Here is a 27,155-nt window from a genome sequence, read left to right as displayed (position 1 = left end):
TCCTTCTGCCTCAGCCCTAGCTCCAGATTCTTGTAATCTTGTCAGTGAGCCACAGAGGTCCACTGAAATGATTACAATGCAGTGCAAAAGTGTCAGCCTGGCCCAGCCTTGGGAATGTCTACTGTGGGGATGGTGGATGGGCTTCACTTGCAAAACAACTACTTAGAAAAGTAGAAAAATTAGAAAAATTCTGGCCGGGTGTGGTGGCTCACACCTGTAATCCCAGCACTTTGGGAGGCAGAGGTGGGCGGATTGCTTGAGGTCAGGAGTTTGAGACCAGCCTGGCCCACGTGGTGAAGCCCCATCTCTACTAAAAATACAAAAACAGTCGGGCATGGTGGCACGCACCTGAAGTCCCAGTTATTCTGGAGGCTGAGGCACGAGAATTGCTTGAACCTGGGAGGTGGAAGTTCAAGCGAGCCAAGATTGCACCACTGCACTCCAACATGGGCAATAGAGTGAGACTCAGTCTCGAAAAAAACAAAAGAATTCACCCGGTACAGTGGCTCACGCCTGTAATCCCAGCACTTCTGGAGGCCAAGGCAGGCGGATCACCTGAAGTCGGGAGTTTGAGACCAGCCTAACATGGAGAAACACCGTCTCTACTAAGAAGACAAAATTAGCTGGGCGTGGGGGCACATGCCTGTAATCCCAGCTACTCAAGAGGCAGAGGCAGGAGAATCGCTTGAACCCAGGAGGCAGAGGTTGCGGTGAGCCGAGATCACACCATTGCACTCCAGCCTGGGCAACAAGAGCAAAACTCCATCTCAAAAAATAAAAAAATAAAAACTAAATAAAAAATAATTTAACCATGAGGACTACATGCAATAAATACTCCTGAGGACATAAGTGTTTCTGTACGCACAGAAACACATATGCACAGGTATAGTGTAAGAAACGAGCTTGAGAAGGGCTTTCTTTTATTTTTTTTGAGACAGGGTCTCTCTCTGTTGCCCAGGTTGGAGTGCAGTGGCATGATCACAGCTCACTGCAGCCTCAACTTCCTGGGCTCAGATGATTCTCCCCTACCTCAGCCTCCCAAGTAGCTGGGACTACAGGTGCATGTCACCACGCCTGGCTAATTTTTGTATTTTTTGTAGAGATGGGGTTTCGTTATGTTGCCTAGGCTGGTCTTGAACTCCTAGGCTCAAGCGATCTGCCCACCTGAGCCTCCCAAAGTGCTGGGATTACAGGCATGAGCCATTGTATCCAGCCAGGAAGGGCTTTCTAAAGCTGACCAGCACACAGGCAGAATCATAAGCAGCAGAAAAAGCCCCTTAGGCATCACTTACTTCTGCTTTACAAACTCGTAGGTGAGAAGTTTCCTTAGATCTCCAAGGAGGGGATGTCTCACTCTGAAGGTAAAAAAAGGAAACCCACAATCAGAGGCTACTACCACGCCCAAAGAGCTTTCCAGAACAGAGGTCAGAGATGAGAAAAGAGGCAGAGAGTTCAGAACTGTTTCCCCATCCACCCAGGTCACATCTTTGGGCTCTGAACATCCCCAAACCAAACCCTCCAGAACCCCAGGTTAATGCAATCCTGGGACCATCCACTGCTGCCAAAGGATGGTACAAACAGGCAAGAGATGAGAGAGCCCAATCATACCCAGGACGCAGTCCCATCTTGCGTAGTGCCTCCCAGAGGACAGCTGCAATGGGAGGCAAGGGGAGACAAGGGACGGAAAATAAGCATGGAAATCAGGCTGTGGCCAACCCCCAGCTGCAGGTCCAGCCACTCACCCTCACTGGCACGGTTGCCATTCATGAAGATGACACCCAGAATCACCAAGAGGAGACCGAGCTTGGGTGTGTCTTTGGTCCTAAGGGAATATAGAAAGAATATATTTTCAGCAGCCATTTGCATGAGAGACCCCAACCAGCTTGCCCATCTAGCATCCCCAGTATTCCTCAGCTAGGGGAGAATTATACCCCAGCTCTGCCCATGACCTGCTATGTGACCCTGAACCCTGGACCCTGATCTACGTGAAACTCCTAGAAAAAAAGCACCACTGAGAAAGACCATGTTCCACCTTCTTTCCCATCTTACGTTCCCAGTATGCCAGCCAGGGACTCGGGGGTACTGATGAGAATATACAGATGTTCTTCTTTGTCAATTTCTTTCAGCTGAATCCCAAATTTCTACAGGGGCAAGAAAACAGACTATGAAATTACAACATCTAGCATAAGCTACCCATAGGCAGACACTCATCTCCCTGAGACTTGCCCTAAACTCCCAGTAGGAACCCCATGAATCTTTGAAATCAAGACTTTCCCCATTATTCCTGTACCCCAGGGCTGCCTTCTCACCTTCTCTAGGACAAAGCATGCACGTTCAATGATTTCTGGATAAACATCAGTGTATTCACGGATGATATCTCTCAGCATTTCTGTAGGAGAGAGGAGGGAGCCATCTGAGCCGAGCAGGGGCCACAGAGCAGCAGTCCCTTTGCCAGCCCTGCTGGGGGTAGCACAGTCAAGGTCCTCAAGGGTGGAAAGAGCCAACCATGGAAAGGAGGGGATAGAAGGGGAAAGGTCATACAAGCAGAAGAATGCCGACAGAGCATGGAGTGAAGGGAAGGGCAGAGCTTGGGGAGGGGACACTGGATGCCTACCTGAGCGCTTGATGGGCACCTTTGTGTAGTCCTTAAGCATCAAGTACTTGACCAACTTATTTGCCTGGGAGGGAAAAAGGAAATCATTAAACTTTTAAGACATTTACAAAAAAAACTTGGTTGAATTATAGACGAGAGGGTGACAAAGAAAAGAGCAAGAGAGGGGAAAAGTGACTGGGGAGTTACAGCTCTTACTCTTTCCTGAAGAAGGGCCACATCTCGGGGCTGTGCAGCACCCGGGTTCTGTGAGGCACGCGAGTTGGGGGAAGGGCGCAGGTTAGGCGAGGGGCGAAGGTTCTGCCAGTCAGGTGGAATTGGCCAATCAGCAGGGATCCAGTCAGGTGGTAGTGGCCAGTCAGTTGGAAGTGGCCAATCGGGTGGCAGTGGCCAGTCGGGTGGTAGTGGCCAGTCAGGAGGACCTTGCCAGTCTGGAGGACCCTGCCAGCCCGGTGGGGTCTGCCATCCAGGTGGGGTCTGCCATCCAGGTGGATTCTGCCAGGCCAGTGGATTTGGCCAGACAACAGGGCCGGGCCAGACAATGGGGTTTGGCCAGATCACTGGGTTCTGCCAGATTACTGGGTTTGGCCAAATCACTGGGTTCTGCCAAGCGACTGGGTTCTGCCAGGCTGGTGGGGTCTGCCTAGCTGGAGGGCTCTGACGTGCTGGTGGGGTCTGCCTGGCTGTCTGGTTTTGCCAGCCTGAGGGGTTCTGCCAAGCCAATGGCGTCTGCCAGAGCACATTGGGGGGTGCGCCAGGTGGGTTCTGAGTGGTCACTGGAACTGGTGCAGACCTCCAGGTTCCTGCAGCCAGTGGGGCCCGCCTCTGATCCCCACTGGTGTTCTCTTCAACATTCAAGTTATTAATCTGCATCATCAGAGAAAAGAAAAGTTCAGAATCACCAGTGGGTTCTGTATCCTCACCTTATCTATTCCAGGAATGCCCTCTAAACCCTCACCTGTAGTGACAGCCTGACCCACTAGCCATTGGTCACCCTGAGTCCTGGGTTTGTCTTTCACTGTCTTCCAGGCAGGAGTTTCATCTCCGAGCCAGGCCAGGAGCAACCCAAAGATGGGGCCTGAGGCTTCTCCTCTTCCTATGTCCACCACTGGCTCTGCCGGTACCACCCTGAACAAATCACTCAAGTCACTTCACCTCTGTGGCACTTAATTTCCTTCTCTGTAAAATTGGGACTATGATCCCTACCTGGTAGGAGGCGCCTTTAAGATTTGATGAAACAACCTGTGCGAATGTGCCTAGCTCAAGGCTTAACACATGGCGATTACTAACAAAATGTAAACTGAATTACATACAGGTTGTATATATTATTTGTGTCCATGTATTATCTCCCCATCAGTTTATGAACATCCGGAGGACAGGAATAAACATTCTCTTCAAATGCCCTATAGCCTAGCTGAATACAGTTACATACATTGTTTTGTTTAGAACAAATGAACACCCTCAGAGAAGAAAGGAGAGAGCCCCAAAGCAAAATGAAGTTAGCAGGGATCTCACCTTGCGGGTCCTTTTGCCCCGAATTATTGTCCGGGACTCCAGATTCTGAGCCTGGGAACCATCTGCTGATGTCTGTGCAGTTGCACCGTCAGGTTCAGAGATACCTGGGTCGGTCTCTATGTCAGCCTGGGAAGTGGCCATTTTGGCCTGATTTACATTCTGGGTCTGGGTATCAGCTGCTGGGGCCTTAGTGGTATCATTCCAAGCCTTGAAGGGGGTCTTAGGCCTGCTGTTGGCCAGGTCATTGGCATTGAGAGACTGAGAGAAATTGTAGGTGGCATTTGGGCCCACTTTAGTAGTGGCATTCTGGGCCTTGAAGGCCATCTCAGACTTGTTAGCAGCTAACTCACCAGTGGTTGCTGCCTGGGAAAAATCATAGGCAGCATTTGGACCCTTTGGGGTAGCATTTTGGGACTTAAAGGCTGCCTTGGGCTGCGTGTTGGGCACATCCTTGGCATTATGAGCCTGAGAGAAATCATAGACACCATTTGGGCCTTTTGTGGTGGCATTCTGGACTTTAAAGGCTGACTTAGGCCTAGCGGCAGCTGCTGAAACCTGAATGTCAGCCATCTCATTGGCAGTTGGGGGCTGTGAACTCTGGGGACTAGCAGCTGCGGTGGCCTGGTTAGTAGGTGGAGCCTCTGAGATCTGGATGGCCTCCATCAAGGTCTGCATAAGCAAGGCGCTGTCTTCTACGGAGGCCTCAGCCTGCAAACACAGGGGGGAAAAAATTAAATCTCTGGGCCTCTGAGGCAGGAGGTGGGGTGGGAATAGGGAGCCCGGGTGGCAGCGCAGCAGGGGAGCTGCAGGCGGGCGGTGGGTGCAAAAACAGGGGGGCTGAGGCAGAGATCTACGGGGCCCGCGAGGGGCGATGGGGGGCGGGGCGGGTACTAAACATGTGGCAGGGGTGAAGTAGGGCAGGGGCAAAATGAGGGGTGGGGCGGTATGCGGAAAGTGGGCACGAACAGGAGCCAGGGACGCTCCAAGAGGCGTGCAGTAGCAGCTCAGGACGGCAGGCGGATCGCGGAGTTGAGAATAAGGGGGGTCGCACAGAGTGGGGAATGCAGAGAGAAGGAGGGTGGAGGCAGGAGGCTGGGGGAGGGGGTGACAGACTGCTCTACAAGCGTCAGGACTCTGGAAAAAAAAAAAAATGGTTCCTTACCCACCCCGCATTCTCTGGGCAGATTGCCCTGACTACTAACAGGGTCTCCCCTCTCTCTGAGCAGGGACTGATGGCTGAAAAGAGACGCCCCTCCCCCGCTTCGATAAACGATGGGAATTCAAAAAGCCCACGGAGTCTAGTCACTAAATAGGGCCAAACCGGATCCCGGCGTTTGGGAGACCAAAGAGGCCCGCGGGGAGGGGTGACTGTCGGCTGGGGAAATGGTGGGGTGGGGAGTGGAGATCTCACCTGGAAGCCGAGGAGGCCCGCACCACAGTCCATTTTCTGAGCCATGGCTCCGGTCCCTCTGGCAAGAGCGGAGCCTGGGGGCTGTGGGAGAGGGGCAGGGCGTTATACTACAGAGGACAAATACGAAGGACCGAATTGGGAGGGGAGTGACTTTGGTCTGACTGTGCGGGCGGATAAGGTGAATGTGAGGAGGAACGGATCGGAGCGGGAAAAGTGAATGGGCGTCCAGATGGAGGTTCTGAACCCCGAGAAGCTACTGACAGGGCGAAGCATCAAATGGGGTTCGGGAAGCAGATGAGTTCTGAATTCGGAGGGGGGGTGCGGTTGGGTTGGGATTCGCATTTGGGAAGTTGCATGGAGGTTTTGAGTCAGGAGGAATCATCTAACAGTACCGATCGAGGTCAAGGAATCTGAGGGTTTCGAACGATGGGAGGGATCGGACAGGGGTTTTGAATCAGGAAGGATCGGGAGGGGCATGTGAATTGGGGTTTGGGGGGTGGAAGGGGATTCAGAATCCAGGGTGAAGGGATCGGGATAAAAAAATGGGGGCCCGCACCAGGGGGCAGATGCCCAGTCTGGGGGCTAAGTCTCACCTTGCCTCAGGCCCCAACCCCAACCCCCACGCTGCCTCCCTTCTTCACGACTCAGAGGATCGGGATTGCTGGGCTCGGCTCTCAGCAGCCGCACTCTCTCCTTGTCCAGGAGAAAATGCCAGCGCGGCAGCTTGGGCGACCCCGCCTCTTCGCCTAATATACCACCCACCGCCTCAGGACGTTACGCGCATGCGCAAACACTGAACAGCCAAAGTCAGTCCCGCCTGCTTTCCCAACAAAAGCTTCGTCCTGGAGACCATGATGCGCATGTGCCCTGGAAGGCGGTCCCGCCCCCTTTGCCAACACACCACCCCACCACCAACCAGGTCGACACTATACAACAGCACCTCCTCTTCCTCTACGCCCCCTCCCCCAACAGATGCGCTGTGCCTCTTGGTCCCACCCCTTGCCCCACACACCGGCCCCCTACCTTTTCCGCAATGCGTCTCTATTCCGTCCCTCCCCTATTCAAGGCCCCTCCTGTCAGGTCGGCTTGCATCTCCACCCCCTTGCCCAGCATGCTTAGGTCTCTGTGTGGGGTCTCTAACTGCAACAAGTGTTAGACCTCTGCTGAGGAAACGGAATGGCCTGAGAGGATACACTATTGGAGCTAACAAAGTAGTAGTAGTAAGTCTGTGGTTGCCACGTGACTCCATCATTTCTCCCCCACCCCCTGCCCGCCCCCACAAGCTCCCAGACGCAGAAAGAACGTTAGTTTCTTCCCTGTTCTTTCTGCAGCTCCGGTGATGGACTCATTTTGTGTGTGTTGGGGGAGGAAAGGAGGGAAGGGCACAGCTTGTACATCACAGCAGGATTTGTGCTGGGGCTTGTCTTCCTGTCACAGTAGCCCTGGGAGGTGGATGTCAGCATCCCCATTTTGCAGATCAAGAAGCTGAGGCACAGACACATTGCATGAACTAGACAAGGCCACAGAGCCAGGAAACAAAATGCAAAATTTGGGTCTGGGTCTTCCTGACTCCAAAGCCCACGTTCTGCTCATGCTGGCCTGGGGACTAAGGGTACCCCTCCCTCCTCCATTTGAGCAACAGACCACAGCACCCCATTTGTACCAAACAAGCAAAGTTTGTGTTCTAGGAGGCCCAAGCTCATGCTCTGCATGCAGGAGGACACAAGCAGAGGCCCCCACCCTCCCCCTGGACATCTAGGTGTGGGAATTGCTCCTTGGGGTCCACTCTGTGCACAGAACGTCAGGCCTCTTCCCTATCAGGGATACAATCACACTGTCCCTGAGGCCTTCCTGGTGCCCACTGGAGCAGCCAGGACAATCAGACTTGTGTGTCTGAGCCATGGCAAGCCCTGGTTCCTTTCAGGGCTGGGGCCTGGGGCCTGGGGCCTGGGGCAGCTGTGGTTTTATGGAGAGAAACTGGGCTGGACTTCAGAATTCCAGGGATGGAGTGCCCAGCCTGTCTGTCTCGAGCTGTGTGAGCCTGCTCAGGTCACTCAATTCTCTGGGCCTGGTTTCTCAATGTGCAAAGTGGAATGCACAGCAAGTGGGTCCTACCCAAGGACACACATGTTGCTATGCTTCCAGGATAACTGGAGAAACTCAAAAAGGCAGAAAATTAAATACAGATGTGAGGTGACTCAAATTAAACTGGAACTTTTCCAAAATTCAAGACAGATCTTTGTGCAGTTCACATTTGTTCTGGCATCAACTCATGCCAGACGCCTGCACATGAAAGGAAGCTAACGCTAGAAGGACTGCAGCATTTGGTCCCCAAGGGCCAACATCAGTTCTGCCTGGCTGGATGACTTTCCTCATCTGTTGCATAGCAACCTCCTCTGTCAGCTGCCTGTTTTTCCTCAGCACTTCCTCTGTAAAGTGTCTGCAGTGAGACGTGATCAGACTCAGGAAAGGAGGTCGGAAACACCATTTTCTATGCTATCTGTTTCCATATCTGTATCTTCGGTCATGACTTGGCCTATGAATTCTAGATCCATAGTAACTACCTACCTCACTTCTCCAAATGGATATCTCTCAGTATTCTCTAAATTAACAGGTCCCAAACCGATTCCTTCATACGCCTCCTCCTTCCCACCAACACAGTGTTTCTCCTCTAGTTATGCCTTTCTTTCCCATTTGGAGTGTAAACCTCTTAGGGAGACAGATTTTTGTTTTATTCATTGTTGTTTCTCCAGCGCCTAGAACCATGCCTGGCACATTTTTATATCCTCAATAAATATTTGTTAAATGAATGAATCACACTCTCCATCCCATTGCTAAAGCAAGAAACCTGAGAGGCAATTTTTCCTGTGATCAATTCACTTATTTTTCCTCATTACACAAATAATGCACACTCATCATTATACATTCAAACACTGCCTAAATATGTTAGAAATCAAATGAACATCACTCTAAATCTCATCACCTTGGACAATTGCTTAGATCTGGTGCTACCTTTTCATACTTTATGCACATATATGTTGTTACATAAATGATGTGTTATATATGCCAGACCTTAAATTGCATTCTTTTCCTTACTGCTTCCCACTTCCTTTCAATTCTACCTTCACCTGCCAAACACTTGTTTTTAACACCATTTGATATCCTTCCATACTCAAAAGTTGTTTCTTATTTTTACAAATTTAAGATTACATGAACTTTTATGTGTCTGAATTATCTTATTTGACAACAGTCTACCTCTGATTCATTCTTTTAAACGACTGCATAATATTCCATGGTAAGAATGTACCACAATGTATTTAACCATTCCCCCATGGATGGAATCCATTTTAGTTTCAGGATTTTTGTGGGGAGCATGGCACATACAACAATATTGCAATAAAAATACTTGTACATATATTCTTCTACTTTAATAATTAGTGTTTGTCTTTATTTCCGTGACACCAGAAGCCCAGGAGTAAGACTGATATACTCTACAAGACTTCTCCAATTTTTTTTTTTTTTTGCCAATCTTATGTGTATTTATTGGTATCTCCTTATGGTTTTAATTTATATTTCTGATAAGCAATGTGGTAGAACACATTTTTATACATTAATGAACATATTAGATTTATTTTGTAATATGCTTGTATCTTTTACCTGTTTTTCATTTGGGTTGTCTGTCTTACTGACTTTTAGGAGTTCTTTATATAGCTTTATAGATCCTTACTGAAAACCCTTGAGGCCAGATGTATTTCGATTTTTAACATTTTAGTAAGGTCATATATATTCTTACTTAACAGTTCCAACTGCAAAAGCCACAAAGGCCAGATATTCACTTCTTCACATGCCCTTGGCAGCTAAGAGAATGTGATCTAGGATTTACCAGTGTGGCAAGCTCCTGAAGACCATCCTCAGATTCAATGATTTGCTAGAAGGACTCAGAGAACTCAGAAAAAGTGTTATGGCTATTGTTTATTACAGTGAAAGGATACAGATTAAAATCAGCAAAAGTAAAATGTGCACAGGGAAAAATTCAGGAGAGACCAGGCACGACTTTTCAGTTGTACTCTCCCAATGGAGTTGTATGGCCAGTGCTTAATTCCCCCAACAATGATGTGTGAAAATATGTATGAAATACTGTCAACCAGGGAAGTTCACCCAAGCCTTGGTGCCCAGAGTTGTTTTTGGGGTTCAGTCAGATAGGCATGGAGCACCTGTGTGGTTGACCTTAGTTATTCAGTCTCTAGCCCATGCACAGATTAAACTAGTATCTCTCAGCCCAAGGCTCACACCACAAATCACACTGTTAGCATAACTATCCAGTGTGGGCCAAAGTCACAGTAAACAAAGACACTCTGATCAGGCAGGATACTCCAAGGGCTTACAGATTATCTCCCAAGAGCTGGTCAAGAGCCAAAGCATTCTTTGCAAAAGACCTTTTTTCGGAAAGCACAGGGTTTGAACATTGCAGACCTGCTGAGTACAACCCTTTCACTGCAGTTACAACTTAGACCTAACACTTTGTCTCAAAGGAGTGATTCAAATATGCAGTGATGGAATTCATCACCATAGTTGTGGTGGTGGGAGCAGCAGCCACAAGAAAATCCAGTTTCTAGGGGCAGCATTAGCAGCAGGGCTAACATCCAGTGTCCATTGTTCAGTAGCGGCAGCAATGGTATCCAACCAGCTAATACATATGGCATGATTTTTTTGAGACAGAGTCTCACTCTTTCACTCAGGCTGGAGTGCAATGGCATGATCTCAGCTCACTACAACCTCCACCTCCCAGGTTCAAGTGATTCTCCTGCTAGAGCTTCCCGAGTAACTGGGATTACAGGCACCCACCATCACGCCCAGATAATTTTTCTATTTTTAGTAGAGATGGGGTTTCACCATGTTGGCCAGGCTGGTGTAGAACTCCTGACCTCAGGTGATCCACCCACCTCAGCCTCCCAAAGTGTCAGGATTACAGGCGTGAGCCACCATGCCCGGCCCTATGGCATGATTTTTGAAATATAACTGATGCCCTACTGCTTTTAATTAATATTTTATTAATTCTGCTTTTAAAAAACTTTTTAAACTTTTTATTTTGAAATAATTACAGACACACAGGGAATTGCGAGGATAGTACAGTGAGGTTCTATGTACCCTTTATCTGCTTCCCCAATGGTTACATCTGTGTAACTGCAGCACAAAATCAAAACCAAGACACTGACATTGGTACAATATGTGTATATAGTTCTATATCACCCTATCACATGTGGAAGTCTCTACAAACACCACAGCAATCAAGACACAGAACTATTTCATCACCACAAAGATTCCCCTCATACTACCCCATTATAGTCACAATCAACCCTCCTTCACCGCCCCCATCCCTAACCCCTGGCAGCCACTAATGTGTTCTCCGTCTCTATAATTTTATCATTTCAAGGGGTCATGAAAATGTAATCATACAATATATCACATTTTGAGATTGGCTTTTTTCACACTCAGCATAATGCCTGTGAGATGCATCCCAGTTGTCTTGTGTATCAGAGTTTCTTGTTTTATTGTTGAGTACTATTACATGGTATAGAGGTGCTTCAACAGTTGGTTTAACCATTCACCCACTGAAAGACATCTGGGTCATTTCCAGTTTGGGGCTACTGTGAATGAAGCTGCTATACACATTTGTGTACAAGTATCTGTGTGAACCTAAGTTCCCATTTCTCTGGCATAAGTACCCAAGAGTGCAATTGTTGGAGTATATAGTAAGTGCATGTTAGTTTTACAAGAAATTACCACTTTCCTAGAGTGATCATACCATTTGACATTCCCACCAGCAATGTGTGAAGGATACAGTTTCTCCAAATCCTTGCTAGCATCTGCTGGTGTCAGTATATTTTGGCCATAGGTGTGTAGTAATATCTTACTGTGGTTTTAATTTGCATTTCCCTAATGGCTAATGATGTTGAACATCTTTACATGTGCTTATTTGCCATCCATATATCCTCTTTGATTAAATGCTTCTTCATGCCTTTTACCTATTTTTTAATTAAAAAAATTTTGTGGGTACATAGTAGGTATATATATTCATGGGGTACATGAGACGTTTTGATACAGGAATGCAATGTAAAATAAGCACATCATTGAGAATCCATCCCCTCAAGCATTTATCCTTTGAGTTACAAACAACCCAATTACACTATGTTACTTTAAAATGTACAATTAACTATAGTCACCCTATTGTGCTATCAAGTAGTAGGTCTTATCCATTCTTTCTAAGTATTTTGTACCCATTAACCATCCCCAACTCCTTCCCAGCCCCCCATTACCCTTAATTGCATTGTTTTCTTTCTTTTCTCTTTTACTGTTGAATATTGAGAGTTCGTGTATTTTATGTACGAGTCTTTTGTCAGATATATGGTTTGCAAATACTTTCTCCCAGTTTGCAGAGACTTTTGCAGGGGAAATTTTGAAGAAATTCAATTTATTGGTTTTTTTTTTCCTTTTATGGATTGTGGGTTTTATGTCATTTCTAAGAACTCTTCAACAAGCCCTAGTACCTCACGATTTTCTCCTACAATATCTTCTAAAAGTTTTATGGTTTTAATTTTTACATTGATGTCTGTCATCCATTTGGGTTTAAGTTTTAATGAGGTGTGAGGTTTAAGCTGAAGTTCATTTGGCAGCGGGGAGGGGGCGGGGGGGCAGGTGTCAGAGCTATGGATATCCAGTCAGGCCAGTACAGGGTGATTAAAGGGTGATCCTTCTTCCTTTGAATTGTTTTTGCACCTTTGTCGAAAATCAGCTGGCATATTTGTGAGGCAATTTCTGAGTTCTCTGTTCTATTCTATTGTTCTGTGTCTGTTCATCTACCAAATCCTACAGTCTTGATTATAATAGTCAGTAGTCTTAAATTTGAATAGAATGATTTCTCCCACTTTATCTTTCTTTTTCAAAATTATTTTATGTATTATTCTGGTTCTTTTGTCTTTCCATATATTTTGGGATAATCTTATTTATATCTACAAAACATCTTGCAGGGATTTTGATAGGAACTGCACTTAAACTGTGTATCAATTTAGGGAAAATTAATAATCATTTTTTACGTTGATTCTTATAATCCATGAATGTGACGATATGTGCTTCTCCATTTATTTTGCTCTTCTTTAATTTCTTCACTAACACGTTGTAGTTTTTAGTATAGAAATATTGTATATGTTTTGTTAATTTACACGTATTTCACCTTTTCTTTTTTTTTTGAGTCATTGTATTCTCTTTTTTTTCTTCTTTGTTTTGAGACAGGGCCTTGTTCTGTTGCCGAGGCTGGAGTGCAATGGTGCGATCATGGCTCACTGCCGCCTTCAACTCTTGGGCTCAAGTGATCCTCCCACTTCAGCCTCCCAAGTAGCTGGGACCACAGGTGCGTGACACCATGCCCAGTTAATTATTTGAATTTTTGTAGAGATGTGGTCTCCCTGTGTTGCCTAGGCTGGTTTCGAACTCCTGAGCTGAAGTGATTGCTCCCACCTCAGCCTCCCAAAGTGCTGGGATTACAAGTGTGAGCCACTGTGCCCAGCCCAGTATTCTATTTTTAACTTCCAGATGCTCATTGCTAGGATATAGAAATAAAATTGATATTGGTAAGTTGATGTTGTACCCTGTGACCTGCTAAACTCACTTATTAGTTCTAGGGGATTTTATTTTTTTGTAGATTTTTGGGAATTTCTACATACACTATCATGACGGAAATAGTGAGTTTTATTTCTTCCTTTCTGATCTGTATTGCTTTTCTTTCTTTACTGAGCTGGCTAGAATTTCCATTATTATTTTGCTTTTTGTTGTGCTTTGTTTTTTAAGAAGCATGCTTAGATTTACCTTTAATTTTTAATTTTTATGGATACATATTTGTTGTATATATTCATGGGTTACATGTGATACTTTGATACATGTATATGATGTATAATGATCTCATCAGGGTATGATCTTGTATAATGATCTCATCAGGGTAACTGAGATATCCATCACCTCAAACATTTATCATTTCTTTGTATTAGGAACGTTCCAAATCCACTCCCCTAGTTATTTTGAAATATACAATAAATGATTGTTAACTATAGTTGCTGTATTGTGCTACTGACTACTAGGTCTTATTCCTACTATCTAACTGTATTTTTGTACCCCTTAAACAACCCTTCTTTAGGCTCCCCACCCCCCACCCTTCTCAGCCTCTGATAATCATCACTCTACTCTCTACTTCCATGAAATCAAATTTTCTTTAGCTCCTGCATATAAGTGAGAATACGTAATATTTGTCGTTCTGTGTCTAGCTTATTTCACTTAATATAATGTCCTCCAGTTCCATCCATGTTGCTGCAAATGACAGGATCTCCTTATTTTTATGGCTGAATAATATTTCATTGTGCATATATGCCATATTTTCTTTATCCATGCATCCACTGATAGACACTTAGGTTGATTCCCTATCTCAGCATTGTGAATAGAGCTACAACAAACACAAGAATCCAGCTATCTCTTTGATATATTGATTTTTCTTTCTTTTGGACCTATCTCTCACCATATATAAAAATCAAATCAGAATGGGTTAAAGACTTAAATATAAGACCTATAACTTTTAAAGTACTGGAAGAAAACATTAGGGAAGTGCCCCAGGATTGGTTTGGGCAAAGATTTTTTTAGAAAGACCTCAAAAGCACCTCAAACAAAGAAAAAATGAACAAATGGGATCACATCAAGCTAAAAAGCTTCTGCACAGCAAAGGAAACAATCAACAAAGTGAAGAGAAAACCTACAGAACGGGAGAAAATATTTGCAAACTATTCAACTGACAAGAAATTTAATAACCAGAATATATAAGGAACTCCAATAACTCAATAGAAACACACACATGCACAAACACACCCCAAATACTCCAATTTAAAAATGGGCAAATGACCTGAATAGATAATTCTCAAAAGGCATACAAATGACCAAGGGAATATATTTTTTAAATGCTCAGCATCACTAGTCATTAGAGAAATACAAATCAAAACCACAAAGAGATATAATCTCACTCCAGTTAATAATGGCTATTACCAAAAAGACGAAAAATAATGGATGTTGGCAAGGATGTGGAGAAAGAGGAACACTCATACAGTTTTTGGGGAATGCAAATTAATACAGCCACTTTAGAAACAATATAGAGGTTCCTCAAAAACTAAAAACAGAACTTTCATATGATCCAGCAACCCAATACTATTTTGACAGCAGTGGTGAGTGCAGATACACTTACCTTGTTCCTGATGGCAAGGAGAAATTCAGTCTCTCACCATTAAGCCTGATGCCAGGTGAAGGTTTAGTGCATATCTTAAAAAATCAAATTGAGGAAGTTACTCTCTATTAGTGGGTTGCTGACCGTTTTTAGCAAAAATGAACTGTTGGATTTTCTAAAATGCTTTTTCTTTGTCAATCAATATGATATGGCTTTTATTCCTTAGCCTGTTGATATAGTGAATTACATTGCTGGATTTATGGATGCTGAACTGTACATGGAATAAATTCCACTTGGTCATGGTGTATAACGTTTTCTACAACACTGGATTTGATTTACTAATATTCTGTTGAAGACTTTTGCATCTATGTTCGTGAGACATATTAATGTGTAAGTTACTTTCGTGTACTTTGGCTTCGGGATGAGGGTAAGACTGACTTCATAGAATTAATGGAAGTTGTTTCCTCTTATTCTGTGGATGCGATTGTGTAGAAATGCTGGTCATCCTTTGAACAATTGTTAGAATTCTTAATTTCTTTTATAAGAACTTCCTTTGGCCATTATTTTAGGATAGGTGGGCTAGAAACAAATTCTTAGTTTTCCTTCTTCTGGAAATGTCTTGATTTACTCTTCATTACTAAAGGGTATTTTATTTTCACTGGGTATTTAATTCCAGGTTGATGAGTCTTTTCTTGCAGCACTTGAAAAATATTGTGGCCTCTATGGTATCTAATGAGCTTCTGTCTGTCATTGCTTTGGTATTCTCTATAGGTAAGGTGTCATTTTGCTCTGGTGGGTTTCAAGATTTTTTGTTCTGTCTTAAGCTTTCAGAAGTTTGAAAATGGTTTCTTTGACTGTATCTTCTTGGGGGGTTGCTCAGCTTCTTGAATCACTGAATCTGTGGGATTGTCTCCTCCACCCCCAAATTGGGGACTTTTTCAGCCATTGTATCTCTCAACACTTTTTCAGTCCCTCTTCTCTTTCTCCTGTGATTACAATGACACATATTTAAATCTTTTGTAATAGTCCAACAAGTGCCTAAGGCTCTGTTTTTTGTTGTTGTTGTTTTGTTTTTCAGTATATTTTTCTCTATCATTCAGACTGAATAATTTCTATTGTTCTATCTTCAAGTTCCCTGATTAATTCTTATTTTTATTTTGCTGTTGAGTTCATCTACTGAGGTTTTTTTTTTAAAGTCCATGTATTAAAATTTTCAGTTTTAAAATTTCCTATTAATTTTTTTTATATCTCTGATTTCTTTTAGAGATTTCCAATTTCTTTGCTAAGACATCCTTTTTTTCATTTGTTCTAAGCATGTTCACAATTGCTCACTGAAACATTTTTAGGATGGCTGTTTAAAAATCTTTGTCAGATGATTCTAATAACTGTGCCATCTTGATGTTGATGTGTGTTGACCGTCTTTTGTCACTCAAGTTGTGATTATTACAGTTCTCACTATGACAAGTGATTTTCAGTTGAATCCTGGATATTTTTGCATATTATGTTATGAAGATCTGGGTCTTATTTATATCTTCTGTTTTACCACATGTAGGTGGAAGTCCAGGTTCCACACTCAGATTCCACTGATACCTGGGGTTGAGGAGCTTCCTGTCACCATGGACTAAGTGACAGTTCCAGCTTTTACCAGTACCACTCTGCTTGGGAGAGACTGGGTGCCCAATTACTTCTCTCCAAATGGCCTCCATTGAGACCACTGATAGACAGGTATCATTGTTACTGTTGGGTGGTGATAAAAACCTGACTCTTCATTAGGCTTCCTCTTGATACCACACCATTTGTTAGGGGAGAGGCACCTCATTATCACTCATTAGGGGTGGAAATCTAGGCTCCCCACATGGTCTCTACTAACTGAGGGGACTAGGATGTTCCCACTCCCCGTTCATCTTACCACTCTATAAGGGAACTAGAGGTCTTATTACAGGCTGGCAAGGGTGGAAGTCTCTCTAGTTGGCCTTTGCTAGTAGGGGTAGAGGTATAGCCTCCTCTGGTATTTAGCTACAGTACAGCGGTCACTGTTTAAAAAATTTTGTCAGCCAGGCGCGGTGGCTCACACCTGTAATCCCAGCACTTTGGGAGGCTGAGGCGGGCGGATCACCTGAGGTCACGAGTTCGAGACCAGCCTGGACAACATGGCAAAGCCCTGTCTCTACTAAAAAATACATAAATTAGCCGGGCATGGTGGCGCACGCAATTTCAGTTACTCAGGAGGCTGAGGCAGGAGAATCGCTTGAACCCAGGAGGCAGAGGTTGCAGTGAGCCAAGATCGTGCCACTGCACTCCAGCCTGGACAACAAGAGTGAGACTCTGTCTCAAAAATATAAATAAATAAAAAATAATTGCCTTGCTAAGCTGTCTGTTCTTTAGATGAAGAAAGAGTGGATTTCTGTTCTTTAGATGAAGAAAGAGTGGATTTACATTGAGGCTTTTTTTTTTGTCTGTGCCTTTTGGTGTTTCCAGTTTGCCAGTTTCTCTAGCATCTGGTCTAGGATGTATGCAGCAAAAAGAAAACACAGGGAACTTACCTCCATGTTGATTCCTTGGTTCCAAGTTCCCTAGAGAATATATCATCTTCTTTTCAACTTTCTGGGTCTTCTTATGTTTTGTTTATATATTTTTTCCAGAGATGAATAGGGAAAATACATCTACCCTGTTTACTACTTCTTTCTGGAAGTCCTCAATTCTAGTATTTTATTTTTTTAAAAATCTATTGTGATTTCTTAATGTACAATCACACTATAAGAAAAAGAAATAATTTGATCACTTCTTTTACAATATGAATAGCACTTATTCGGTGGTCTTCTCTTACGTGAGTTGCTAAAACATCAAGAGCAATATTGAGTAACAATCTAAGTAAGTAACATCCCTTTCTTTTTCCTGAAGTGACTTTACCATTTTTAAGTAATTTTAAAAAATCATATTTAATAGCTTCTTTCTCTCCCTATTTTACTTTGGGTTATTCATAATGCCTCTCTCTGCCTTATTCCCCAGTCAAACCCATCACCTATTCCTGTTACCATTTTAAGTACATTTTTATTCCATTCTATTACCTTTTTTCTCTCTTTTCCACCATCTTGTTAGATGGGAGCATGAAGAGTGGGAGAAATTAGAAAGAAGGTCAAGTAGGAAAGAAAGGAATTGAGGAGGAAGAGAGGGAAGAAGAAAAGAAGAAAGAATATAACAGGAATAAGAAAAGATGAATGAAAATAGCAGCTGGAAGTAAATGGAATTAGGAAGATAAGGAAAAATAAGATAATGGAGAAAGAACGGATACTAAGTTGAAGTAGAAAAAACAAGAGGAGGCCAGGTGCAGTGGTTCATGCCTGTAATCCCAGCACTTTGGGAGGCTGAGGCAGGTAGATCACCTGAGGTTAGGAGTTCGAGACCAGCCTGGCCAACATGGTGAAACCCCGTCTCTACTGAAAATACAAAAAATTAGCTGGGCGTGGTGGCAAGTGCCTGTAATCCCAGCTACTCAGGAGGCTGAGGCAGGAAAATCGCTTCTACCCAGGAGGCAGAGGTTGCAGTGAGCCAAGATCTCACCATTGCACTCCAGCCTGGGCAACGAGAGCGAAATCCCATCTCAAAAAAAAAAAAAAAAAAAAAGGAAAGAAAAAGAAAAAGCAAGAGGAAAGAGAAGAGGACGTAAGGTAGAAGAGCGTGAGAGGGAAGCAGGAGTAGATAGAGCGGTGGTATGGACAAAATGTTTGTGGCCCCACCAAATTCAGATGTTGAAACCTAAATCCTCAGTGTGACTGTATTGGAGATGGGGATTTTGGGAGGTAATTAGGTCATATGGGTAGAGCCCTCATAATGAGATTAATGACCTTATAAGAAGAGAAGGGAGAAAGCTTGCTTCCTCGGTCTGCTCTCCACCTTGTGAGAACACAACAAGAAGATGGCTATCTGCAAACCAGGAAAAAGAGGGCCCTCAACAGACAGCAGATCTGCCAGTGCCTTTGTCTTGGACTTCCCAGCCTCCAGAATGGTGAGAAGTATATTTCTATTGTTTAAGCCATTCAGTCTATGGTAGTCAGTTACAGCAGCCTGAACTGACTAAGACAAGAGGTTAAGGAGTCGATAAGGAGGGATGAAAAATAAACAAGGAGAGGGGTAAAAAAGAGGAAGGAAGGAGTAGAGGAAATAACCAGGGAGAAAAGAGAAGTGTTTGAAGTAAGAGGGACAGGGACAGGAAGATGAAGAAATGAAGTAGAATCACACCTCACCAATGACAGTGTTTTCATTCTGCAGAGAAGTTGTCCTTTGCTCTCCTCAGATTCTCAGTTCCCTTTATGCTGGTACCCACCAAAATGCCAGAGGTCATTTCTCACATCTCACTCTGGCCTTCAGGTAAGACCACCGTGGTTTTCTACTATAAGAGCCACATATCCCATGTTTTGAGCAGATAAATTTGTTTGAGATACTCAGTGTTTATCACCCACTTTCTGTTGATGATTGTTCTGCAGATATGGGTATTATCTGACAAACTCCGGTATGCAGGAAATGTAAGTTATTTTCTCTGCAACTCAATATAAATTCTATGTCAAGTTCCCATTCTACCGAGTGGTGGAAACTTAATCTCCAGCAGTATGGAGTCCCCCCTCTCACTCTCTGCTTTGGGGTTGTATTTAAGTTCTAGGGATGTTAAATGTGTCAAAACATCAGGATGGGTAACATATGTTGGGTATCATGTATCCATGCTGGCATACATGTCATATTTGTTCACTAACGTCTGTCCAAGCAGGTAGTTGTTGAGTGAGCTTCCTTCTTTACTGTGAAGCTACTTTGGGTCCAACTCTCTCTTTGGGTATCATATATCACTCATATACATGGAAAACATTCTGCTCTTCCTATGATACGCTGAAGTCTATTAATCTCTGTGAGGCTGTCTTTGTCTCACATATACTCCCGTAATACCCTGAGCTGAGGGAAACCACACGAAGAGGTTCCAAATAATTATAGACACCACACAGACAATTCTATTTTGTAGTCTTGTCCTCTCTGGCCTTAGCCAGAAGGTGAGACACAAGAACACATTGCTTAAGGATCTTACAAACCTACCTGGCATTTCTTCCCATCCCTAGAATATGGGGCTTATGGTTCCTCCTTTTTAAGGAACCCACAATATCTACTGACTCTTTGCTTCCCCATGCCTTTCTTCCACCACAGAATCAATGTGAGGCTGGAGGCACCAACAACCAGAAAAAAACCTGGACAAACTAAAAATCAATTACTTTATTGGACCTGTCAGAGAAATGAAATTTCAGGGCAAATCATCACCCTAAAATCTTGATGGATAGGCAAATCTGGAGTCACATATGCATAATTGGAACATCAGATGGAGAAGAGAAAGAGAATAGAGCAGAAGAAATATCAAGTAATAATGGCAAAGAATTTTCCAAAATTAATGACAGACACCAAATTACAGATCCAGGAAGCTCAGAGAACACCAAATATCTTACTTATAATAGAACAAGAATAATAATTATAGCAGCTTTAATCAGAAACCATGCAAGCAACAAGAGTAAAGTGAAATATTTAAAGTGTTAAAAGAAAAATGACTACCACCCTAGATTTCTACATATAGAAAAAGATCTTTCAAAAGTAAAGGAGAAGAAAAAAAGTAAAGGAGAAATAAAGACATTCTCAGATGAACAAAAATAGAATGAATTGATCACCAACAGACCTGCCCTGCAAGAAATATTAGAAGATTTTCTTCAGGCAGAAAGAAAATGATATAGGGCAGAAACTTGGAAGTACATAAAGAAAGGGAGAGCACTGGAGAGGGAATAAATGAAGCTTTCCTTCAAAGAGGAAATCAAATCTCCAATTACAGAATATTTGAGGATGCTGTAATTAAAGGAAATTTATGTATCTTCCCATTATAAAGGCAGCTACATGCAATTAACAAGAGAAGTATCTTAAAGATACAGCAAAGATGAAAATAAAAGGATGGAATAAGTTATGACATGCAAATAATAAAAAGATGATGTATTAATATCAGACATAGTACTTTAAAGCAAAATATAATAACAACAAAATCATAGCGTGAGATTTTAACACCCTTAAGTAAAGGATAGAAAACCATATGAAATAATGGGTCCTTCTTGAAGCCTCTACATTGATAATATACACTGAGGCCCAAACATAAAGCAATGTGGTGCCTCAGAATAAACACTTTAGAATTTTTAAATCCCTCATCCATGTTTTCTAGACTTGAGTCAACTTGATTTTATCTTCTTTATTTATATATGTATAAGAATTTTAAAATATTTTAAAAGTATACCAAGTAAAGTGCTACACATTGTGATAAGTGCTGGAGAAATAATGATGGCAAAAATACATGTATTACCTGTTTTCAAGGATTAATGGATCTGAGTCCAGTCAGATTTCCACAATTTTAATAAAGTTGGCTGGATTTCTGGTGCCAGTTTGCATCATAAGAGCAGACAAAGTAACATCTTAGGATTATATCAAATGCATTCCTATGGCTTCAGTATGTATTTAACAATAATGAATGACATCCAAACTCTGCTTGAACGACCATCCATGATTACTACATTCATAGAGTTCATCACTGCTAACGAATTTTGACGTTAATAAGATCTGAAGCTTGGCTAAAGGCTCTTCAATGCTCTTCACACATTTTCTCACCATCGCAGCTTTCTTGGTGACTTGTAATCTCTTATAGACTTAAATAGATTACACCTTCCTTCATATTGCACAATTCCCTTCCAGTTAATTCCTCACCCCCATCACCACAGCAACTCACATTCCATTAATAAGCAGAAGGTTATCAGAAGAGACAAGGAGAGGAAGCCTGCAAGTAGAACCTCAATGCACAGTTTGGGGATGTTTGTTTGATACCGCATCAGATGACCTTACCATGTAAGCTTCTGGTATCTTGTGACATAGAGTCCCTCTTTGATTTGCACTGGAAAATTTCAAGACATATCTGAATGCTCTCGACACCTGGGGTATGATTTAGTGCCATATGTGTCCTCAATGTTCAGCATCAATATAAACCTCATAAACCACTTAATTTGGCAATCATGGAACATTAACAACAATTAAAACAGATATGTAGCTGGACTCAGAAAAGTCATATGAGTTCAACTGCATAGTATGACATTTCCTGATTTCATTTTATAAAAGAAAAATCATCTGAAAAACATTGGGAATATGGTCCATACCAAGTCTAACATCACGCACATACATGCACAGTTGTAATTAATATACTACATCTGAGATTCTTTTTGTATGTAATGTTTTATCACAATTATCTTGGCATAACATTTTCTATGACATTAAAAAGTCTTTGCAAAATTCTTTATGATAACGTGTAATATCCCATCATATGAACTTACCTACTTGACTAAATAACAAAAATCTTGTTTCCATTTATTTTTGTTCACTAGATTATCATTGTGGTGATTTTCCCCCAACAAACCTCTGTGCATACCTCCAATTATTTCCTTATGGTATATTATTAGAAATGGAATTACTAGTTCAAAGGGGTATGAACTATTTTAAGGCCGTTATTCAATAATACCAAAATGCTTTCCAGAAAGGTTTTTGTCAACACTAGCAATGCAGAAGACTTCTCACATACCCTTAATAGTGCTGAACATTTGCTTAAAAAATATCTTTGCCATTTTTATAGACAAAATGACATTTAATTGATTCAAACTGTATTTATTATTATTATTAACGATGGGAAGATACTCTCGGTGTTTCTTAATCATTTGTATTTTGCTGTGAGAGTTCTTTGTACATTAAGGTTATTAACCTTGTATCTGTCACACTTGTTGCAAATGCTTTTTTTGGTTGGTGTCTTGCCTCTTAGTCTTATTTATGAATTCTTGATCTAGGAAAAAATGCAATCTATGACTTTCTTTTCCACCATCATTTTCTCCATTAAAAAAAAATGTTGAGGATGTCCTTTGCTATTGAAAAGCCAAACAAATATTCCTTTTACTAGAAAACGATTCAGAAACGTATATTTAGAGCCTAAAAAATATCTATACTTTCTTAGTAATTTACCTTTGAAGACTATGCTTTAAATTTGGAGTGATAAAAAATCCGATTTAGATGTTTTTAATGGCAGAAGCATGCATCTATTGTAATATTAAATGAGAAAAGGTAGTATAAACTTAGCAGGTTATTGAATGGAACTTTCACACTTTCCTCAGAATTTTGGTTAAAGTCATATAGCCTTTAAAAAAAAAAAAGAAAAGAAAAAGGTACCCAGTGCCTCCACATTCGAAAAAGAACATCCCAGGAGATCTGAACACAATCCTACAGGCCTTACATGGGGAGAGCATACTAGTCATGCTACTGGTATTCATTCCATTCCTTTTCAGCCCATATGTTCATAGAAAGCTTGACAGAATTCGATAAGAATTTACAGTGTTGTGAGTCCTTGGCTTGGGGAAGAGTGTTTTCCTTTTTCTTGAGGAAAGAGAGGGGCATGCAACTCCCTCACCAAAGCCATGTGAGGAGGGATCCAAAGGAATCACTTACACAGATTGGGGGAGTCTGCATGGGATAAGAACAGAGTGGAGTATCACATTTTGTATATTCAACAGTTTCTCTCCAGGTTGAAATTTCTCATGATTACTCAGGTTTGATTTGTTCCTGAAGGCTTTTTTCCACTGACTGCATTTCTATGGCTTCAGTATGTATTTAACAATAATGAATGACATTTGAACTCTGGTTGAAAGACCATCCACAAAGTCAAGTGAATGTGAAAAGAAAAAAAAAAAAAGAAAGAAAGACCATCCATGATCACTACATTCACAGAGTTTCTCTCTGCTAATGAATTATCTGATGTTAATAAGATCTGAAGCTTGGCCAAAGGCTCTTCAATGGTCTTCACACGTTTTCTCACCATCATGGCCTTTTCTTGATGATTTATAGTCTCTGAAATTGGTCTGAAGCTATGGTCATGTGACCCACACTATGGGTGTGGGTGTGGGCTTGTCCTATGTATGGTTTCATCCTCCTGTAGAATGTCTGAGATTAGAGCACAATTACTCTAACACTTACTATAGTCTTGGAAGCCCCCTGGCTGGGAACCAATCCTGTGAATATCTACCCCAAGCCTTAAACATCTATCCTTTGAAAGAAGGTTAATCTCCTTTTCTAACTTGTCTTTATGCTCAGAAGTTCCTTGTGGTTAGAGTCATGAGGAGTTATCCTTGTAATATATGGCCACATTCCCCTGTGACCCAAATTGTTCCTCAAATCCCTGATTTTGAATACATTTCTTATTCTCAGGCTCTTCTCATTTGATAAAAAAAATTATAACTGTCACTCATTCGTGATACTTGGCAGTAGTGAGAAGGTCAAACAACTGTAAAAGAAAAGAAAATAATTATCTAACAGGTCTCCACCATATAACTTCCTAAGAGCCAAGCTGGAGACAGGATTTTGCCCTCCAACCTGACAAAAAACACTTAAAAATTGACAGAAAATATGAAATAATGGTTTTTCAAGACACTGAACATTAGGCAATGAAGAACAGTAATCCCTGAGAGATGAGGAAAAAAGAAGTGAGCACTTACTGCTTGAGAGGTTCCAGTTTGTGGAGCAACAAGGGAGAATGTAGTCAGAATCCAGGGGATTCCCTGAATTGGAGTGGCAGAGATGAGAGACCAGAAAGACCAAGGTAGCTAGAGTTCACAGAGCAGAGTACCCAAAAAGAGAGAGTTACACAGGGAGAACACTGGAGATCTTTGAAGGATTGCCATTAAGTATTCGGCAGAGTACTGATCAGTGAATTCATAAAAGGAAATTGCCTGAGGCTGGGGAAAGAATCACCTGAAAAGATTAAAGGGAACAAGTGCCAGAAGCTCCAACAGGTCTGGGGACCATGCTGTTCTCACCAGCTAAAGTGGAAAACTTCCTAATTCATGTGGCATGGGATACTCAGATGGGTCTTGCCTCATCAGTCAGGGATAATTAGCTTTATGCAAAAAAACTGCTGTGGTCCTGCCTAACAAATCATAAAAGCAAGACTCAAAAAGATCTAACTGTTTCCAAAGAAGTGCATTTCAGAACAAAGCTCAGGTAGCTTTGTAGGAATATAAAAATATCTAGCACCAAAAGAAAAAATTTCACCAAAATTTAGCGAAAGGTAAAATTCACATTGCCTGGCATCGAATTAAAAAAAACCAGGCATACCAAGAAGCAGAAAAATAGGACCCATCTGGAGGAGAAAAATCAATCAATCCAAACTTACCCAGAAGTTACATATTTAATAGATGTTATAATTAGCAGATAAGCACATTAAAAGCCATTATAACTATTTCCATGTGTCCAAAAACTTAGAGGAAAGAATGGTCATGTTAAGTAAAAACATAAGATCTATTTAATAAGGTCCAAGTCATACATTTAGATATAAAAACTATAATATTTGAGAAGAAAAAAATGCTAGATGATGTTAATTACTAAAGATTAGTGAACTTGAAGACATAATAGAAAGATTCTAAATGAAATAAAATACATTTTAAAAGACAACAGAGCATAAGTCCCTTTGTTCATGCTGTTTCCTCTTCTGGAAACACTTTTACCCCATCCCATCCACAGATCCTTCAACCAATCAATTCTGAATCTGTCTTCTGGTTTCATCGCCATCATTACTTCTTCCCTGCTTTTACTTCCCTGATTAGGTAAAGCCCTCTTTTAACCTATTCACGGAACCATGTACTTCCCCTCCATAGCACTTACCAGAGTGACAACTTCACAAATATTTGACTCTGCGATTACTGTCTTCTTCACAAGACAGTAGTTTCATAAGGGCAGAGACAATATGTCTATTTTACCATGATATCCTCCAGCATCTCAAACTCTGCCAGTCATATCCCATCTGTATCTAGCACCTTTGTGATTTTCATCTATTTATACTCCCTCTCCCAAATCTTCAACCTCTCCTTCTCTACTGGTGATACCCTACCAACATCCCCTTTTCCTTACTAAGAAACTGTTTTTTCTTACATGTTCTCTCAGCTACAGATAGTGGTGGCTATGTGTCACAGTTCTTTCCCATGGGATGTATTTGTCAGTCACTGGATAGGATTTTTGGGAAAGCTCTGTATAAGGAGACTAATTCCACTGACAAGGTATTTTTGCCCTCTCCTCTTCCTCATTCTTTCTACCTGAAACATAGAAACGATGGCCAGAGTTGCAGCAGGCATCCTTCAACCAGAAGGCACCTGGAAGATGAGAGCTATATACCAAGGACCATGGAACAAAAAAATATATAAGGGGACTGAGACAATGATAAAATTGTGGAGGTCCTGGGCTTGTTTCAGGTAAGGAAAAGATATCCCCTAATTATTTTAAGCAACTCATTTTTAGGTCTTTGTTACTCATATCCAAATGATATTCCAAATACCCATCCTAAAACATGACATGCCCCTACCCCAACTTCTCTCTCTCTCTCTCTCTCTCTCTCTCACACACACACACACACACACAGTCTAACACACTATCTCATTCACACGACTCTCTCTGACTCATGATCATGACTATGACTTATATAGTATGATCTCCACATATTGTCCCAGTTCTCCAAACTATCATATTCACACTTTACTCAATCCTGCTGATACGGTTTGGCTCTGTGTCCCCACCCAAATCCCATCTCGAATTGTAATCCTCGTAATCCCCACATGTCAAGGGAAGGACCGGGTGGGAGGTGACTGGATCATGGAGTCATTTTCCCTTATCCTGCTCTCGTGATAGTGAGTGAGTTCTCATGAGATCTGACGGTTTTATAAGGCAGTTTTCCCTACTCTTGCTCACTCTCTCTCACCTGCTGCCATGCAAGATGTGCCTCTTCCGCTTCCACCATGACTGTAAATTTCCTGAGCCCTCCCAAGCCATGCAGAACTGTGAGTCAATTAAACCCTCTTTCTTTTTATTTTTATTTTATTATTTTTTTGACAATGAAAGAAAGCAAGTTTATTTGAGCAACAGTGTACAGCCAAGTGACTGCTCCACACCCCAGGGGCAGACTGGTCCAGAGTAGCACTTGTGGATCGCTGGCTACCTATATTCATACCCATTCTTAATTATTTGCTAAATAAGGGGTGAGTTATTAGCAAACTTTATGGAAAAAGGGAAGAGAGTTCCCAGAATTATATAACGTAATTTCCAGGTCATTGCCGTGGCATTTGTAAACTGTCATGGTAGTGGTAGAAGTGTCTTATGCAAGTGCAGTATAATTGCTGGTCCCACCTGGCTTTGGCCAATTTCTTTGCTACATACCATTTAGATAGACAGGGTCCTGACCAGTGCTCATAAAACAAGTCCTGCTGATCGCCTAACTCAAAGCAAAC

The 27,155-nt window shown here is 42.2% G+C and overlaps 1 protein-coding gene across 2 annotated transcripts in view; it reads right to left on the bottom strand.

Moving 5' to 3' along the window:
- Positions 1-27,155, bottom strand: part of MAGED1 (MAGE family member D1) — a 104,806-nt gene that overhangs the window by 2,427 nt on the left and 75,224 nt on the right. The window contains exons 1-10 of one of the 2 annotated variants that reach the window (XM_032756981.2): positions 6,131-6,315; positions 5,538-5,618; positions 4,127-4,834; positions 2,810-3,478; positions 2,615-2,678; positions 2,310-2,389; positions 2,050-2,141; positions 1,743-1,822; positions 1,609-1,651; positions 1,293-1,355 (exon numbers count right to left, since the gene is read on the bottom strand). In XM_032756981.2, the coding sequence (XP_032612872.1) occupies positions 1,293-1,355; positions 1,609-1,651; positions 1,743-1,822; positions 2,050-2,141; positions 2,310-2,389; positions 2,615-2,678; positions 2,810-3,478; positions 4,127-4,834; positions 5,538-5,582 (1,844 nt within the window). In that variant the 5' untranslated portion in view covers positions 5,583-5,618; positions 6,131-6,315. Of the gene's footprint in view, positions 1-1,292; positions 1,356-1,608; positions 1,652-1,742; positions 1,823-2,049; positions 2,142-2,309; positions 2,390-2,614; positions 2,679-2,809; positions 3,479-4,126; positions 4,835-5,537; positions 5,619-6,130; positions 6,316-27,155 lie in introns of those variants that run through there. The other variant, XM_032756982.2, reaches the window with a different exon arrangement.

The sequence above is a fragment of the Hylobates moloch genome, unplaced genomic scaffold (genome assembly GCF_009828535.3).
Source record: "Hylobates moloch isolate HMO894 unplaced genomic scaffold, HMol_V3 SCAFFOLD_7, whole genome shotgun sequence".
Taxonomy (NCBI): Eukaryota; Metazoa; Chordata; class Mammalia; order Primates; family Hylobatidae; genus Hylobates; species Hylobates moloch.
Note: the sequence above shows the minus strand (reverse complement) of the source record. Positions and strands in the feature narration are given on the sequence as shown.